This window comes from Rhinatrema bivittatum, chromosome 1, assembly GCF_901001135.1.
Source record: "Rhinatrema bivittatum chromosome 1, aRhiBiv1.1, whole genome shotgun sequence".
In the NCBI taxonomy this organism is placed as follows: Eukaryota; Metazoa; Chordata; class Amphibia; order Gymnophiona; family Rhinatrematidae; genus Rhinatrema; species Rhinatrema bivittatum.
The window spans coordinates 43,100,295-43,119,903 of NC_042615.1; the positions used below are offsets into that span (position 1 = coordinate 43,100,295).

At 45.6% G+C, this 19,609-nt stretch overlaps 1 protein-coding gene across 3 annotated transcripts in view; it reads left to right on the forward strand.

Moving 5' to 3' along the window:
• The window catches only part of SMARCA5 (SWI/SNF related, matrix associated, actin dependent regulator of chromatin, subfamily a, member 5), a 453,245-nt gene that overhangs the window by 27,197 nt on the left and 406,439 nt on the right, over positions 1–19,609 (forward strand). For all 3 annotated transcript variants that reach the window (XM_029599292.1, XM_029599470.1, XM_029599377.1), the window contains exon 4: positions 3,773–3,873. In XM_029599292.1, the coding sequence (XP_029455152.1) occupies positions 3,773–3,873 (101 nt within the window). The remainder of the gene's footprint in view (positions 1–3,772; positions 3,874–19,609) is intronic.

The following is a 19,609-nucleotide window of genomic DNA, read 5'->3' on the forward strand; positions in this document are numbered from 1 at the left end:
TTGTGTTTTTGACTGTCGCAGCATGCTGAGCTGACTATTTGAATGTATTAGTCACGGACGCCTAGATCTCTTTCCTGGGTGGTAGCTCCTAATATGGAATCTAAAATCGTGTAACTACAGCATGGATTATTTTTCTCTATATGCATCACCTTTAACTTTCTTAAGAACATGCCATACTGGGACAGACCAAGGGTCCATCAAGCCCAGCATCCTGTTTCCAACAATGGCCAATCCAGGCCATAAGAACCTGGCAAGTACCCAAAAACTAAGTCTATTTCATGTTACAGTTGCTAGTAATAGCAGTGGCTATTTTCTAAGTCAACTTAATTAATAGCAGGTAATGGACTTCACCAAGAACTTATCCAATCCTTTTTTAAACACAGTTATACTACCTGCACTAACCACATCCTCTGGCAACAAATTCCAGAATCTAATTATGTGTTGAGTGAAAAAGAACTTTCTCAGATTGGTTTTAAATGTGCTACATGCTAACTTCATGGAGTGCCCCCTAGTCTTTCTATTATCTGAAAGAGTAAATAACAGATTCACACCTACTCGTTCAAGACCTCTCATGATCTTAAAGACCTCTATCATATCCCCCCTCAGCTGTCTCTTCTCCAAGCTGAAAATTCCTAACCTCTTTAATCTTTCCTGATAGGGGAGCTGTTCCATTCCCCTTATCATTTTGGTAGCCCTCCTCTGTACCTTCTCCATCGCAATTTATATCTTTTTGAGATGCGGCGACCAGAATTGTACACTGTATTCAAGGTGTGGTCTCACCATGGAGCGATACAGAGGCATTATGACATTTTCCGTTTTTATTCACCATTTCCTTTCTAATAATTCCCAACATTGTTTGCTTTTTTGACTGCTGCAGCACACTGAACCAACTATTTCAATGTGTTATCCACTATGATGCCTTTGTCAAACACCTTCTGAAAATCCAAGTATACTATATCTACCGGTTCACCTTTATCCACATGTTTATTAACTCCTTCAAAAAAGTGAAGCAGATTTGTGAGGCAAGACTTGCCCTGGGTAAAGCCATGCTGACTTTGTTCCATTAAACCATGTCTTGCTATATGTTCTGTGATTTTGATTTTTAGAACACTTTCCACTATTTTTCCTGGCACTGAAGTCAGGCTGACCGGTCTGTAGTTTCCCAGATCGCCCCTGGAGCCCTTTTTAAATATTGGTGTTACATTTGCTATCCTCCAGTCTTCAGGTACAATGGATGATTTTAATAAGTTACAAATTTTTACTAATAGGTCTGAAATTTCATTTTTTAGTTCCTTCAGAACTCTGGGGTGTATACCATCCGGTTTGGGTGATTTACTACTCTTCAGTTTGTCAATCAGGCCTACCACATCTTCTAGGTTCACCATGATTTGGTTCAGTCCATCTGAATCATTACCCATGAAAACCTTCTCCGGAACTGGTATCTCCAACATACTCTTCAGTAAACACCGAAGCAAAGAAATCATTTAATTTTTCCGCGATGGCCTTATCTTCTCTAAGTGCTCCTTTAACCCCTCGATCATCTAACGGTCCAACTGACTCCCTCACAGGCTTTCTGCTTCAGATATATTTAAAAAAGTTTTTACTGTGAGTTTTTGCCTCTACAGCCAACTTCTTTTCAAATTCTCTCTTAGCCTTTCTTACCAATGTCTTACATTTAACTTGCCAACGTTTATGCTTTATCCTATTTTCTTCTGTTGGATCCTTCTTCCAATTTTTGAATGAAGATCTTTTGGCTAAAATAGCTTCTTTCACCTCCCCTTTTAACCATGCCGGTAATCGTTTTGCCTTCTTTCCACCTTTCTTAATGTGTACAATGTGCTCTGGTCACTGCATCTCAAAAAGGATATAGCTGCACTGGCGAAAGTGCAGAGAAGGGCAACCAAAATAATTACTTGAAATGGCTGCCCTATGAGGAAAGGCTAAAGAAGTTAGGGCTGTTCAGTTTGGAGAACAGATGACTGGGGGCGGGATATGATAGTCTACAAAATCATTAAAGGGCTTGAACAAGTTAATGTAAATTGGTTATTTACTCTCTCAGATAATAGGACCAGGGTGATCCCATGAAGCTAGATTTGTTTTAAATGAGCTGCTTTCTAAGAAAATTCGTTTTCACTCAGCTCATAGTTAAGCTCTGGAATTCATTGCCAGAGAATGTGTTTACAGTAGAAAGTGTATCTGGGTTTAAAAAAGGTTTGGCTATGTTCCTAGAGGAAAAATTGTTAAACTGCTATTATGGTAATAATAAGCAATAGTAGCTTGTGATGTAGCTAATGTTTAGGTACTTGACAGCTACTTGTAACTTGGGTTGGCTATGTTGGAAACAGATTACTGGGCTTGATGGATCCTTGGTCTGACCAGTATGGCATACCTTTATATTCTTATGTTCTTATATTCTTATGGAATTGGGGTTATTGGGCAGATGGCACCGCTCACTGGTTCTCGTGAAATGTAGATCTCTTTGGGCAGCTGTTGCTGGCAGCTTAAGAACATAAATAAGAACATGCCATACTGGGTCAGACCAAGGGCCATCAAGCCCAGCTTCCTGTTTCCAACAGTGGCCAATCCAGGCCATAAGAACCTGGTAAGTACCCAAAAATGAAGTCTATTCCATGGTTACTATTGCTAGTAATAGTGGCTATTTTCTAAGTCAACTTAATTAATAGCAGGTAAAGGACTTCTCCTCCAAGACCTTATCCAATCCTTTTTTTAAACACAGCTACACTAACTGCACTAACCACATCCTCTGGCAACAAATTCCAGAGTTTTAATTGTGCGTTGAGTGAAAAAGAACTTTCTCAGATTAGTTTTAAATGTGCCCCATGCTAACTTCATGGAGTGCCCCCTAGTCCTTCTATTATCTGAAAGAGTAAATAACAGATTCACATCTACCTATTCTAGACCTCTCATGATTTTAAACACCTCTATCATATCCCACCTCAGCCGTCTCTTCTCCAAGCTGAAAAGTCCTAACCTCTTTAGTCTTTCCTCATAGGGGAGCTGTTCCATTCCTCTTATTTTGGTCGCCCTTCTCTGTACCTTCTCCATCGCAACTATATCTTTTGAGATGCGGCGACCAAAATTGTACAAAGTATTCAAGGTGCGGTCTCACCATGGAGCGATACAGAGACATTATGACACTTTCTGTTTTATTCACAATTCCCAACATTGTTTGCTTTTTTGACTGCCGCAGCACACTGAACAGACTATTTCAATGTGTTATCCACTATGACGCTTAGATCTTTTTCTTGAGTGGTAGCTTGATTTACTATTGTGAGTTTTTAGAAAGTCACCTCTAGTATAGTTTACTGGTGCTCACAAATTCGGGTTATTGCTTACCTGGAGCAGCTACGGTACAGTCTTAAGGGTGTACATGCTAAATATACCACTATTTGGGGTCTGTATCTTGATTTTTTTTTTTTTTTGAACGATACTTAAGCTAATCTTTGGTGCTTCTCGGGGTTATTTCTTTTTTTATTTCCACTTTTATTGTCCTTCAATTGTTTGCTCCCCTCTGTACTCTCTTTTGCCATGTACCTCACTGCAATATGGTTAATTGCTTATATGTACTTTTTTGTTTGGCAAAATCTAAATAAGAGCATTAAACCCCCCCCCCCCCCCCCAAAACCTTAACTAGCAGATTCCTCTTTTTGCTGGCATAAGGCTCTGCAAAGTACAAGCTTTTCTGAGGTTCAAGTATTTATCTCAAGGATGTGTATGCAGCAGGAACTGATTAGCATTTTTCTTTTTTAAGTTATCGGCATCGCAGAACAGAGCAAGAGGAAGATGAGGAGCTTCTCACAGAAAGTTCAAAGACAACCAATATCTGCACACGATTTGAGGAATCCCCATCATGTATGTTTTGGATGTTGGCTTTTTTTTATTTTTTTTTTATTTTTAATATTTGTGTTTCTTTAAACTTTCACATACTCTTCCATTCTTATTTACATGTGTTTGAAAAAATTCAGATAGGGTATAATAGTCCCTCCTTTTATAGCTGACTTTTTTTTTTTTTGTATCAAACTGGAGTCTTGCATCCAATTAATTTCAAATGCTTGTAAATTAATTCCCTTTGCACTCAGGCAGGCTTGTTCACCCTTATGGGTTATGCACATCTACCAGCAGATGGAAATGGAGTAAACTGATTTGCTTAAGTCACCAACACATAGCCCTGCCCCCGGCATCAGCCTGCCGGTATTCTCCATCTTCAGCAGATGGGGAGCATGCATCTCTCTAGTGTGGATGATTATACCAAAAAAAAAAAAAAAAAAAAGTTGAGTTCCTGAGGTAACACCAAGCTTGTCCTTCCCTTAGTTGAACCTCAATACCTGGCCAGATTTAAGCTCAAAATATGGACTGAGGACAAGCGCAAACTCAGGGGAAAAGGCTAGTGCCCTCTCTGCAGCCACTGCCCCGATTGTGCTTCCAGTCAGGGAGGGCTGAGCTTAGGTAAAAGAGCATCCCCTTTTCCTGCCAGGTTGTTTCTCCCCTCTCCCCTCCCCTCCCCTCCCCCCACCTCTGAGTAAATGGAGAGTGGAGGCGAGCTGCGTTCTGGTGGCATGGGTTGGCAGTTCAGCGTTTGCTCCCAGGCCCTGTGATGAATGCCTAGACTGCTGCGAAATGCGGTAGACCACAGTGAGTGGTTTTTTTCCCCATGTGCGAATATGCACAGTGAGGCTGTAGCCTAGTCTGCGCGCATGTTCGCATGCGTGTATGCACACAAGCCCATGGCTTAGACTTGAGCGCATCATTGCATAGGTACGTCTGCATGCTCTTTGGTGAGTGTGCAGGAGACCATGTGGACAGGAGAGTGGCCTTTTGGTGAAGGATGATGATGCCAAGGACTCAAATCTCTGTGCAGCTTGCCACATAAAGGCAAGCCAATCATCGCTCTCACTTTGCTGTCTGGAGGCTCAGGGCTACTTAAATCCCAAAGATTTTGCCCCTGTGGCAGGAGGTGCAAGAGGCGATACAATGGATACTTCTCCATTCCCCTTGTTCCCAATGGGCGCAAAGTTTCCAGGGGAGGGCTCAGAGTGCCATGCTCGGTCCTATGAGTCCTGGTATGGATTCAGCCTATTTTATCCTGGGTAGAGTTTTTCTAGGGGTTATGGGCCTTTCAAAGGGTGTCCAGTAGAGGCTAAGCAGTCCTGTAAGGAGAGGTTGCATCATAGGTCTTCCCACTTGGCACCCAAGTTGGGTAAGCGCCGTAAAGAGACTGTCCCAGGTGAGGTAGAGAAGGATGAGGATTGTGAACCATTGGATGATTCCGGTGGTGACTTGGATTCCACTCCTTTGGAAGAGGGGGAAATTCTACCTGACTTGGAAACAGTTAGGATTTTACTCTGCTTTTTCACAAGGATGATTTGCCAGGTCTGTTGACTCAGACTCTGAAAATGCTTTGTAGTAGATGATGGTGACAGTATGGGAGTACAGAAGAAAGACCCAATTTTGGTCACCTTATGCAAGGCGTCCTGTTTCTTTCTGCTCCTGGAACCAGTGCAGGCATTGATTGACCTTGAGTGGAATGCTCTGGAAACGAGGTTTTTGTTTTTTGTGTTTGTTTTTTTTTTTAAGGTGGGCATTACTGTGCCAGCAGCTACCCCTTGGATCCGAAGACAAGGGAGCAGTTGTGATTCCCAAACGTTGATGCCCTGGTGTGCGCTGTCGCCAAGCGAACCTTTATCCCAGTCAAAGGGGGGGGGGAGGAGCAGCTCTGAAGGATGCCCAGGATAGAAGGAATGAGGCTATCCTCTAGCAGATGTTTGAAGCGATGGCTATGAATTTGCAAATAGCTTCTTGCTATTGCTTGGTGCTCCAAGCAAGTTTGCATCTCTCTCAGGAGGCTCAAGGAGTGGGAGCCGATAGTGGGCTGGTAATGGAGTTACGAGCCACATTTTTAAGTGGATGTGGGTTGTGACATGGTGTGTATGGCAGCTAGAGGTGTAGCTTCCGTGATAGCGGCAAGACACCTGCTGTGGCTCCGGAACTGGTCAGTGGGTAAGATTTCTAAGTTGCATTTGACAAGGTTACTCTTTAAGGGTTCTCTCTCTTGTTTAGGAGTGAGTTGGAGAAAATAGCAAATAGATATGGTAAATCCAAGAACCCACGATTACCAGAGGACAAGAAAGCAGCGTTGTGTTCTTCTGGGGCGAGAAGCTGTTCCAGGGACTCCTGTCATTTCCATCATAAGTCTCATCCCTTCGGAAGATCTCAGTCCTTTTTGGCATAAGAAGCCAAATAAGGACAGGGTCCCACCTACCGGTTCTGGAAATAGGCAGATGTCTATTTCGCTTTGCACAGGTGGGCCCAAATCACAACGGACCAGTAGGTTCTGGAGGTAATAAGAGATGGCTATGCTCTAGAATTTCTTCAAATCTCTCCATATGCCTTTATTTAGGTGTTTTATATACCGACATTTCCTGTAAAAAAAAATTACAAATCAGACCGGTTTACAATGAACAAAAACTATGCATAAGAGCGTTACATGGAACATTGCTAGAGAACAATTAATTAAATAGGAAAACCGGGGCTAAGAACTTGCCCATTGTAACAGAACCAATACTCTACATAGTTAACAACATAAATAAATAAGTTACATCTGAACAGACATTGATCAGTACTTAATAATCTGAAGTTAACAGGATTCTAAGTAAGATAAATACTTAATAAATCTGTTTAAAAGTTTTTAAAAGTCCGGCTGGTCTAGGATATGGCTGGAGGGTAAGCTGGATGGTGAGCAGAGTTATGATTCTGGGAATGCTAGTTTGAAGAGCCATGTTTTAAGTTTTTTCTTGAATGACAGAGGACATGGATTTTGTTGGAGGTCTGGCGGAAGAGAATTCCATTGTGAGGGGCCTGCTATGGAGAGGGCTCGTTTTCTAAAGGATGTTTTTGCTGGGGGAACGTGAAGCCTGCCTTGATAGGCTCCTCTGATTGGTCTCATGGGGTTGTGAGGATGAAGCTGGATGGTAAGCTCGATGGGAGAGAGGTTGTTTAAGGATTTGTGGATTATAGTAAGGACTTTATAGAGAATTCTGTATTTGATGGGAAGCCAGTGTGGGTTGTAAAGGATAGGAGAGATGTGATTTTTTTTTTTTTTGTTTGTCAAAATCCTGGCCGCTGAGTTCTGCAGCATCTGTAGAGGTTTGATGGTGTTTGCTGGAAGGCCGAGGAGCAGAGAGTTGCAGTAATCGATTTTTGAGAAGAGTATAGATTGAAGTACCAGACGGAAATCGTGGAAATGTAAGAGGGGTTTCAGTTTTTTTAGAACTTGCAGTTTGAAAAAGCATTCCTTGGTGGTGTTAACATATTTTTTGAGGTTAAGTCTGTTATCCAAGAGAATGCCTAGATCTCTTACGTGGGGCGAGTGATTAAGGTTAGGAGGAGGCGACAATAATGGAACATTGAGGAGAGGGTTGTTGTCATCTTGGGAGATTTATGAGGATTTCCGTTTTATTGGTGTTGAGGACAAGGTTATGGCCTCTCCATGCAACTTGCTAGCGAAGAGTGGCAATGGAGGTAACGTTGAGAAGGCCAATAGACTTTTGGGCTGTAATTCCAGTTCCCAGATTGCCGGAAATACGTAGCAATATTCTATTTCGTTATACCCAAAAATGAAGAGGTTCCCTTCCGACCAATCCTGGATCCGAAGGGAGTCAACCAGCATTTGCTCGTGACTCCTTTCAGAATGGAAACCTTATGCTACATAATTATGGTAGTACAGAAAACAGAATTCCCTGTATGTACCCAAATCAGTCTAGACTCCTGGGTTTTGCCTCCCTTCCAGTAGATGGAGTTAGAGAAAGTTTGGAAGGCACTGCCTCTTAACCTGGTGTGCCACCTGCAGCGCCTCAGTATTTATCAGTATTTCTCTGACTCCAGCAGATGGAGGTGGTGCAAAACCTGCAGTTCTGTACCAGAATATACTAGGTTCAAAACGAAAAGTTATTGATTTCAGGATTAGTTTTTTACCTCATCTTCCCTCCCAAGGGGTTGGCAGCTCCTGGTGGGACCGCCCCCCCTGGTAGTAGGGTTCGGACGAGCAGGGGTTGGGGACCCCAAAATTGCTCATTTGGAAGTGCCGGGGGTGATAGTTGGTAGTCTGGCTCCCTCTCCCTTAGCGAGGACATGAGAGAGCCACTACCATCCTTCTACAGGGAAGTAGACTTTTATATTGTTTATAAAGTTTAAAAATAAGAGTAGCAAGAGCAGTGAAAAGAGAGTGAGCGTTTTCGTGCAGATATCTCTTTCCTTCCCGGTCTCTGGTAGCAGCGGTGTCAGGCATGCGACAGTTGTTTAGACTTCTTGCCCCATGGGGATTCTCTTCAGGCGCTGCCGTGCGGCTTTCTTCAGCAGAGCCATGCTGACAGGGAAACCTTGTGCAGCATGTGGAGAGTGCTTGGCACAGCTCTCCAAAGGAAGGTTGCTGCTCCCGCTGTCTCCCTGGAGGGGAGGCTTCATCACGGGCTGCTGCGCCAGCATTTCTGAAGCAGCGCAGCCCTGGCAGGAAGCCGGCTGCTCTGAGTGCCGAGGCTGACCCTTCCCACTGAATGCGGGAACGGCAGCCATTTTGAAAATTTCGCATGGCTGAGGACAGCGACGGGGGAGGGGATCTCCCACCAGCGCTGGCGCCAGCAGAGCTCAGCCCCCAGGAGGTCCGGGAGGACCTAGAGGGGGGAGTTTGAAGAGGATTCTAGTCCCCTGGAGGGGGACTTAGAGGCCCCAATCCATTTTTTTTGCCAGAATTTGTCCTTTTGCTGTGTAAGACTTTTTTTTTTTTTTTTCTGGCCAGCAAAGGCAAAAGGAGTGGCTCTCCTGGTCGCAGGTCCCTAGAGGGGCCGCCTTGTAAGAGATCTAGATGCCGGAGGCCATGAGGGTCCGAAAGGGCAAAGGTTCGGGGGTCCTCAGAGGATCTTTCTTCAGGCGGGTTGTACCAGGAACAGCCCTCAGAGGGTCTTCCTGGGGTCCTGAATTCTAACCCAGTTCTAGATCCGGAGGGGGATGCTGAGAAGATCCTTTTGGTAGTAGGAGATGCTCCTAAGGTTGTTTGCCTGTTTCATGGGAATAGTAGTACCACAGGACAAGCTGGACCAGGACACTGTGGACTTGGTCATGGCAGGCTTGCGGGGTCCGGCCAGAGCTTTTCCTTTCCATAGAATGATTAAGCAATTGATTGTCAGGGAGTGGGATACTTCTGACAGGTCTTAAGGTTGGTAGAGCTATGGATAAGCTTTTTCTCCCAGGACAAGCAGGATGTAGTCCTCACATATGGGTGACGTCACTGGACGGAGCCCTATCATGGAAAACGTTTCTGTCAAAGTTTCTAGAACTTTTGACTAGCACGCTGAGCATGCCATGATTCCTGTGTCCACAGGGGTCTCCCTTCAGTCTCTTCTTTTTTTTTTTTTTTTTTTCCCCGCGCTGCAGTTTGCCTCGCATTTAGGAGCTCTGAGATTTTTCTCACAACTTTTCCTCACAGAAACACTTGAAGTTTTACTTCACAATTTCCCTATACGGGTCTCCCTTTGCATACATTTCATCGATGCTCTGTGAGTACTATGCCCTATTTTACAGTTGGTTCCTGTCACCTCACTATCTGTTCCCTGTGTCCGCTCCACGATGCCCGCGAGTGTCCTTGCTGCGATCTCCCACTGGGTCCATCGGGGCTAGAGGGATTGGGACATCCACAGTTCCCATTGCGGTCGCCGTCGGTGCCTCCGCCGATTGTCTTCGATGCTGCCGTCGATAATATCGAAGCTGCCATAGACATCTACATCAATGCCCTAGACTAAAGAAAATGCTCCATACTTCGAGTTTTTTACCAGAGCCCTGTGCAATCCTTGGGCGAGAGAGGATGCCAGGAGCAGTAGAGGCACGGTGACCGTCTGTCACCAGTGCCATCCATGACATAGGTGGCTTCCTGTGTGCTGGAGAATGACCAGGCCGAGCACCAAGGGGAAACATCGTCGCCGGCACCGATGTGGTTCCGCTTTTGGTGCCAGCACAGATACTGCACCGGCATGAATGTCCATTGAGCCAGTTGCGAAGCAGGCCCGGGTACAAGAGTCTCCATGATCCTCTGCACCGAGACGTTCCCCACTGACACCGGTGCCAGGTATTGAGTCATCACAGATTCATGTGCAAGTGCCAGAAATGCCTAGCCGGTCTCCTCCTGTAGCTGTGCTACCTATACCAGCTTCCAGGGAGGAGCTGGACATCCTTGTCCGAAGGACTGTCTTCGATGCCTTCTGGATTCTACTAACACCGGAGCCGTCGATATTCACACTGTTGTGGCACCTACCAACAACAGCCTAATTCATCGACTTGTCCTGAGTCTCCACGGACCCCTATACCTATCCCGGGATCCTCGAAGGGCGATGGGCACTCTAAGCCTGCTTCGGCACTGATCCCATCGAGACCTAAGGACGTGTCTGAAACAATCCCTTTCGACCTGGTCACTAAAAAGGACCAGACGTTTTCGGGAGGGTCTAGGTCGTAACTTCTCCCAAGAACTATATTGGTGTCACATATTGCTATTTACTAGCTATATTTGACACAACACCAAGGGAACCTCTCTGCCATCCACATGAAATTCAAGGAACATGATTGCTTCGAAATGTCCTCCAGTTGCCAGCAACAGGACTCGGTGCTAGATGGTGAACCTGACTTATGGCCCCTAATTTAGGGCCTGCAGTCCAAGATAAACTAGCTGATCTGCCATGCCCCGCAGATAATCTCTTCGTGCACAAGGTCCAACAGACAGTGGCTCAATTGCAAGACCACAGAGAGACCCTGTTTCTTGCACAGACCCGTGTGAGACCAACTGATATCCAGATCACACCAGCTCTGCCAGTCGGGCAGGCTCCTGGATTTTTCAACCTTGCCAGAGAACAGAACGGTCCATCCCTCTGAGGACCAGGGCTCGGGATACCGTTCCCCGGACGCAACAAGGCATATGATTTTAATCCCGCTATTTCCTACTTTCAAAGAAAACAGGCGACCTCCGCTCATCCTGGGCCTCAGAAATCAACAAATTTCTTCAGAAAGAAAAGTTCGAAATGGTGTCTCTCGGCACCATGCTTCTCTTACTACAACAAGGGGGTTGCCTCTATTCTCTGGACTTTCTATATGCTTCATAATGAGTCGACAACATTTTCAATACCAAGTTCTGCCATTCAAACTAGCTTTGACAACTTGTGTATTTCACCAAATGGCTAGCAGTGACTGCTGCTTATCTACAAAGAACAATAGCATTCATGTGTTTCCTTACCTGGACGACTGCCCAATAAGAAGTCAATCCAAACAAGGAGCTCTAAATTTTTTGACTCACTATAAATCTACTACATTTGGCTGGGAATTCTGATCAACTATCATAAATCCAATATGGAGCAGATCTGGGCACTACAGTCGCAGCAGCCTTCCTGCCCAACATCTTATCAAATTGTCCACATCTCTGCGTGCATGCAGCATAGCCTCAGCCCATCAATTCTTCCATTGCTGGGCCACATGGTTTCCATGATCCATGTCACTCCTCTGGCCAGACTAGCCATGAGGAAAAACTCAGTGGATTTTAAGTTTTCAATGGCTCTAAGCTGTTCAATCGCTTTCATCCTTGATCCATATCACCGATCCAGTAACCAAATCCTCAATCTTGGCCACGGTCACATCCAACTTGGGTTGGAGAGCTCGTATCAACACCCTCCAAACACAAAATGTGTTGCCGCCGCTCCATGAAAAGTCTCATTTCAACTTCCTGGAGCTTCGAGCCATGCGTTATGCCCTTTAGGCCTTCAAGCACTGCCTCACACACAATTTTGTGGATACAGACAGACAACATAGTGGCAATGTGGTACTCGAACAAACAGGGATGCACAGGCTCTTATCTGCTCTGCCAGGAAGTCGCGCAGATCTGGGCCTGGGCCCTTGTACGCTCCATGCATCTCCGGGCCACTTATCTAACAGGCATACCGAGCATACTAACAGACCATCTCAATCGATGTCTCCATCCCCACAAGTGGTCTCTGAATCCATGTGTAGCGAGAAAAATCTTCTAGCACTGAGGTCAACAAAGTACCGACCTCTTGCACCCAAATTGAACCACAGAGTGGACAGATTCTGCTCCCTGTACAGGCTTCGAAATGCGATAGCCATGGACACCTTCGCTCGCCCCTGCAACCAAGGCCTTCTATATGCATCTCTTCTGATACCGCTCATAGCCAAAACTCTTGTGAAGCTACAGCAGGATAGGTTTTCAATGATTCTCATAACCCCGTATTGGCCTTGACAAGTGTGCTTCCCCATACTTCTCAGCCTATCACCCCAGGAACCAATTCGCCTGCCCACAGGTCAACCTCATAACAGACTCACTGATATTCTCAGGTACTAGTAGCTTCACGAAAAACTTCCACAGGTAAATCTTGCCATTCGAAATCGGCAAGATTTACCAAATGGCGTGCACAAAAAGGTATTGGCTCCTTTTTCCTGCCCCACTCAATCTCTATTAGGCTATCTAGGATACCTTTCGAATTCTGGTCCCCAGACATCCTCCGCATGGGTACACCTCAATCCCATCTCAGCATACCACCAGGGAGTAAGGGATGCCCTATTAACTGCTCAACCCCTTATGAGTCGGCTTATCATGGGTTTTCTACGACTTAAGCCTCCTCTATGATCATTGGTTAAGGAATTGGGCCTAAATGCAGTGCTTACAAGGCTCATGCGTTCCTCGTTTGAGCCTTTGCATTCCTATAACATTAACATTTTAACATGGAAAATTCTTTTCCTAATAGCCAATACCTCTGCTAGAAGGTCAGTGAGTTACAAGCTCTTTTTGCATACTCAACCGACACTAGGTTCCTCCATGACAGAGTGGTCCTCCGTACTCACCTTAAATTTCTTTTTAAGGTGGACACAGTCTCTCACCTTACTCAGTCTATAGTCTGCCCACTCTTCCCAAGGCCTCTCTCACCAGGGCGAGAGGGTTTTGCACACCTTAGACTGTAAACGTGCACTTGCATTCTATCTAGACCGCATTGCACTCCATAGGAAACCCACCCAACTCTTTGCTGCTTTGACAAAGACAAGCTGTGAGTTCCAGTGGGCAAACAAACTCTCTTTACAACTGGCTAGCAGACTGTATCGAATTCTGCTATGAGGAAGCAGGCCTTCCTCTCCAGGGGTGAGTGCAGGCACATTTTGTAAGGGCCATGGCAACATCAGTAGCACACTATTGTTCAGTACCAATTGCTGACATCTGCTAATCTGCGACATGGAGCTCTCTTCACACATTCGCAGCCCTCTACTGCTTAGATAAGGAAGTCTGTCAAGACTCTGCCTTTGGCCAATCTGTCTTGAAAAACCTTGTTCCAGTATAATCCCCAACTCCTTCCACAGCCACCTGCTGTGATTTCAGGCTGCCTCATCATTGCCAATAGCATCCCAATTATTGTGCCGGCTGCACGAGTTGTCTGCTGTTGGCATGTTGTAATATGAGTCTGCCTGTAGCTTGCTAATCACTCATATGTGAGGTCTACCATCCTGCTTGTCCTGGGAGAAAGCAGAGTTGCTTACCTGTAACAGGTGTTCTCCCAGGACAGCAGATTGTAGTCCTCGTGAAACCCACCCGCCACCCTGCGGAGTTGGGTCCACTTAAGTTTTTTTTATTTTTTTTCACTTGCGCTTTTTGCTACAAACGAGACTGAAGGGAGACCCCTGTGGACACAGGGATCATGGCATGCTCAGTGTGCCAGTCAAAGGTTCTAGAAACTTTGACAGAAAAGTTTTCTGTGATAGGGCTCCATCCAGTGACATCACCCATATGTGAGGACTACGTTATGTTGTCCTGGGAGAACACCTGTTACAGGTAAGCAACTCTGCTATCCCTTGGCTGAGGATACGTTGGGGGTCCTGTGACTGCTGAAGGTGGATACTTCTGTGTCAGTGGTCACAAAGAGGACCACTATCCCTGTAGCTGGGAGCGGTGGCTCTGAATAAATCTCCAGGATATGAAATTTTAAGTGTACCTCGAGGATTTTTGAAGTTTCTGCTCTGGACATCCAGGCCACTGTGTATCAGTTTTATGCTTTGGGCGAGCTTGTGTTGGGTGGAGCAGTTACAGAGCTCTAGAGATCTTTCGTTCCAGGAATCTGAGCGAGCAGGGTCCCTAGAGGCAGCGGTGCCTTATGGGGCAGATGCTTTGTGATCATTATTCACACCTCTTCTAGGTCAATGCTGTGCGCGGTCTCGGCCAGGAGGCTCTTGTGGCTGCGCAACTGGTCAGCGGATGTTGCTTCAAGGACACAGCTTGGTGCACTTCCCTTCAAGGGAAAGCTCCTTTTTGAGGAAGGCTTGGAACAGCTGATAAAACATCTCAGATATTACAGTGCATAGGCTCCCGGAGGACAAGCCTAAAGGACCCAAAGTATATTTACCAGTTCGCTCTCGATTTTGAAGCCACCAGCATTTCTGTTAGCAGAGTTCCAGACGTAGACCAGAGGCAGACCTCGGGGAGGTCTCAGTCTTGTCCCCAGTCCTTTCGTGGCTGTAGAGTGAACTGGGACGGCTCCAGCCAAAGGCTTAACGGTGCCAAGTCCTCACACTGAGTTGAGGCCGGCCCACTCCTCAGCCCCAGCCATCAGGAGTCAGTGGACTCATTTTTACGAGGAATGGGTCAAAATCACGTTGGAGCGGTGGGTTCTAAGTGTAATAGAATAAGACTACGTGTTACGTTTCTCGGCCGATAAGAGACCCATGTATGGTATCCCCATGTGCTTCTCCAGCAAAGAAAGGCATCGTGCTTGTAGCATGGTCACCTGCATAGTCAGCAGACAATTCAGAGACTGAGAATGTTGGGGGCCATAGTTCCTGTTCCCTGATAAGAACAGAGGTTGGGAAGGTATTTCGTTTACTTAGTGATTCCAAAGAAGAGAGGATCTTTTCATCCAATTCTGGATTTAAGGTCAAAGTGGTACACAGTCTCCCGTTTTCGGATGGAGAACCTCATAGCTGTGGTGCATAGCAGGGTATTCTTGGCTTCGCTGGACGTAATGGAAGCATATCTACACATTGGGATCCTCCGGGATCATCAGAGATACCTCAGAATTCATGATCCTCGGGAAGCATTTTCAGTTTTGCGCCCATCCATTCAACACCCGTATCTGGATGACTGGCTCATCCGGGCGAAGTCCAAAGATCTTTGAAAGAAGGCAGTGGAGATGGTTCTCCACTGCTTGAGATCCCTAGGCTGGGTAGTGAACTTGTCCTAGAGCCATCTTTTCTGTTTACAAGTTCTGGAGTTCTTAGATGTGTGCTTCAAATTGGGCAAGGTATTTCTAACAGCAGGAGCAGGTGACCATGCTACAAGCACAAGTTCAGAACCCCAGAGTCTGGGATTACTTGCAGGTCCTTGGTTCCATGGCCTCGATCCTGGAGCTGGTCCCAGGGTTGTTTGCACATCTGAGGCCTCTACAGAAAGTGTTATTCCACTGGAATCTGCTATTGGAGCAATTTCATCTTCCTCTACTGCTTACAGAGGTCGCCAGGTCCAGTCTTTGGTGGCTTGCCCGACACCATTTGGCATGCAGGTTGAACCTTGAGGTGTCTCAATGGATGCTGGTGGCTACTGACTCAAGTCTTTCTGGTTGGAGGGCTGTATTTCATGCCCAGTCGGTACAAGGACAATGGTCAGCGGAAGAAGCGATTTGGTCAATCGCCTAGAGACCAGGCCGGTGCGGTTGCCATGGAGAGATCTGGTCCCCCTCCTTCACAACCGGGCAGTCAGTCCTATCAGACAATGCGACAACAGTAGCCTATATCTTTTTATTTATTAAAATTTCTATACCGGTATTTGGTGGGTGCCGTCATATCGGTTTACAAGGTTACATAAAAATGTTTAAACTAAATTCAAATTAAAAACATTTACACAGAATAGAATCTACAGTTCTCATAGGCTACAATTCATACAATTTTCCTATTAATAGCCTAACAATCTGGCCGATTCAGTAAAGTCCGCAGGCGAACACCCGTTCTCCCGGCAAGCGCACAGGCCACTTGCCTGTGCGCGCGATTCAGTATTTAAATGAGGCCCGGCAGTAGAAACGCACTAGCGCGTCCCTAGCGCCTCCTTTTGGCCTGGAGCAGCAGCTGTCAGCGGGTTTGACAGCCGACGCTCAATTTTGCCAGAGTCTCTTCTCGAGCCTGCTGACAGCCACAGACTCGGAAACCAGATGCCAGCAAAATTGAGCGTCCGGTTTTTGACGCGACAGCCGCAGGCCGACTTCAAATTTTTTTTTCTTTTTTTACTTTTTTTACCCTTCGGGACCTCAGACTTAATATCGCCATGATATTAAGTCGGAGGGTGCACAGAAAAGCAGTTTTTACTGCTTTTCTGTGCACTTTCCCGGTGCCCGAAGAAATTAGCGCCTACCTTTGGGTAGGCGCTAATTTCTGAAACAAAATGTGTGGCTTGGTTGCACATTTTGTTTTCTGAATCGCGCGGGAATAGCTAATAAGGGCCATCAACATGCATTTGCATGTTGAGGGCGCTATTAGGTTCGGCGGTTGGATGTGCATTTTCGGCCCCTTACTGAATAAGGGGTAAGGGAAAATGCACGTCCAATGGCAGGTTAACAGTGCGCTCTGAAGCGCACTGTACTGTATCGGCCCGAATGAGAAATTTGAACAACAAAACATTCAACATTGTGACCAACTCAATAATATTTTGCTTCTGCTTTTAATTCTTTATTTGTGATTATTAACCAATTGTTGTCACCCTCCTGAAACGCTTGCTGAAATAGCTATGTTTTAAATTTTTTTTTTAAATGTTGTTCTGTTTGGCCAAGAGTCTGTCAGTAGCTCTGGAAGTGGAGATTCGGATGGCCTGGGTGGAGCAGCATCTGGCGCTGATAGCTGCGTCTCACATTGCGTGATCCAACAATGTGTAAGTGGATTTTCTCAGTCGGAGGCAATTGAATCCTGAGGAGTGGGAGCTATCTGTCAATTCCAGGGACCTCATCTCTCACTGATGGGGGGCATGCCTGTTATGGATCTGATGGCAACTCAGAGGAATACAAGGCTCTGCGTTCCTTCAGTAGCAGAAGAAGAGCATGGAGTTGATGCCCTGGTGCGTCTTGGCCTCACGAAGTTCTGCTCTACATGTTTCCTCCTTGGCCTCTGGGGTAAGGTTTTCAGGAGGATAGAGGGCCATCCAGGAAAGGTAATCCTGGTGCCTCTGGAGTGGCCGCGCAGGCCTTGGTTTGCGGATCTGGTCCTGAGATTGTCATCTGCCAAATCTCCTATGGCAGGGCCCTCTATTTTTCGATCAAATGAATGGAGGCGATTGAGGAAGAAAGGCTATCCAGAGGAGGTTATTTCTACTCTAAGGGCTCGTGAAACCTCTACTTCCTTGGCATGTGTTCGGATTTGGAGAGTTTTTGAATCTTGGTGTACGGAACAGGAACTTGATCCTCACTGAGCATCCGTTGCAGAGAGTTTGACTTTTTTACAGAGAGGTCTGGTGAAAGGTTTGTCTTTTAGTTCTGAGGTGACTGCTTTAGGCTGCTTGCGGGGCAAGTCTCATGGTTCATCTCTGGTGGCGCATCTGGATGTGGTGTGTTTTTTTTTTTTTTTTTTCCTCAGGAGTGAAGCACTTCTGCCTCCCTCTTTGTCAGGTCTGTCTTTCTTGGAGTTAACTTGGTCCTCAGGGGCTTGTGTGAAGCACCGTTTAAGCCTCTTAAGAGGGCCACTTTAAAATATTTGACTTTGAAGGTGTTTTTTCTGGTTGCGATTTGTTTAGCCAGAAGTGTCTGAACTTCAAGCGCTGTCATGTGGGGGAACCCTTTTTGAGGATTTCGGATTCTGGGTTCTCCCTAAGGTCTCTTCCGTCCTGTCCGCTATTTATTTATTTTGGACTTTTATATACCGACATTCATGTGGAAAATTACATAATCATATCTGTTTACAGTGAAACACACAAGTTGCAAAGAGCATTACATAGAACAGGGTTACATGAAACTGGGAACCAAGGGATAAACTAGGTAAAATATTGGAAGCTGTTAAAGTGTGAGCCACGTGAGGAAAGGAATGACTCTTAAACAATATCCACTCCAAGGAAGTATATGAGAATAAAGATACAATGATAGAAAGTCTAAAAGATCAACTAGTAAATTTAAATCAATACAAAAAAACAATGAGAATAAATATCCAATGATAGCCCATAAAAAGTCAGAAAGTATGTTCAGTCCAATCCAAACCAGATGGGGAATCCATTCCGGACAAGCATGGAGCTCGTATGACCAAAAGAGGGAGATCTAACTTCCTTGAGTGTGTAAACAGTATTGTTTGGTGATCCGGGATAAAAACTTCCTGAGTTCGAGGGAAAGATCGTCGGGTTATAGAAAGGCTTGTTTGAAAAGCCAGGTTTTGAGCTTTTTAAGTTTCAGCGTTCCACTTAAGTCAGTCAGTGGAACTCCCGGCCTTTACACACCTAGAGTGTGATGCACCTCATGCGAAGGAATTGAGATGTCTAGATGTCAGTTTTGTTGTAGTATCTTGAGGTCACCAATAGTTTCAGGGTGACGGTTCACCTTTTTGTACTATGGAGTGGTGCCAAAAAAGTGTGGTCAAAAAGCATCAAAGGCCACGATAGCATATTGGTTGAAAGAGGCCATTGGTTACGCATATATCTGACACAGTTGCCCGGTACCGGAGAGTTTAAGGGCACATTCTACATGTTAGCAGGTAGCATCCTGGGCTGACTGCTAGCTGGTTTTGCTGCAAGAGATTTGCAGGGCAACTACTTGGAAGTCTTCGCATAATTTTGCAAGGCACTACTGACTGGATGTCCAGGCTCCAGACATCAATGATTTTGCTAGTGTGCTCTGTGAGCAGGACTGTCACATTCCCACCCCATTTTAGGGAAGCTTTGGTACATCCCAGGAGTCTGGACTGATCTGGGTACATACAGAGAAAGGAAAATTGGTTCTTACCTGCTAATTTTCGTTCCTGTAGTACCACAGATCAATGCAGACGCCCACCTGCTTGGGGGTTCAGGAGTCGTCTATTATTTTTACTATACCGGCTTTCATGACACTTTGGAGAATCCGCTCGATTTGATTCCTTATTTGCACATTGGCACAGATTTTAATTTCGATTTGTCCTTGTCCTCTGCTCGTTCTGGAGGGATATAGTGGAGTTGATTGGTTACAAGGATTTTTTTTTTTTGTTTTGCTTGGATACTGAGGAGCTGCAGGTGGAATACTGGGTTAAGAGGCAGTGCCTTTGAAACTTTCTCTGTCTCCATCTGCTGGAAGGGTGGCAAAACCCAGGAGTCTGGACTGATCTGTGGTACTACAGGAACGAAAATTAGCAGGTAAGAACCAATTTCTTTCCCTCGCGTCTGACAGAAGCCTATCTGCATATCTCTATTTGACAGGGAGCATCAGTGCTCTTTGTTTTGCTATTCTAGGGCACAATTATCAGTTTCAACCCCTACCATTTGGTCTGGCTATTGTGCCCAGAACCACCTCCAAATTAAGTGTGGTAAGGAGGGCATTCTAGTCTGTCAAGATATGGATGACTGGTTGACTCAAGC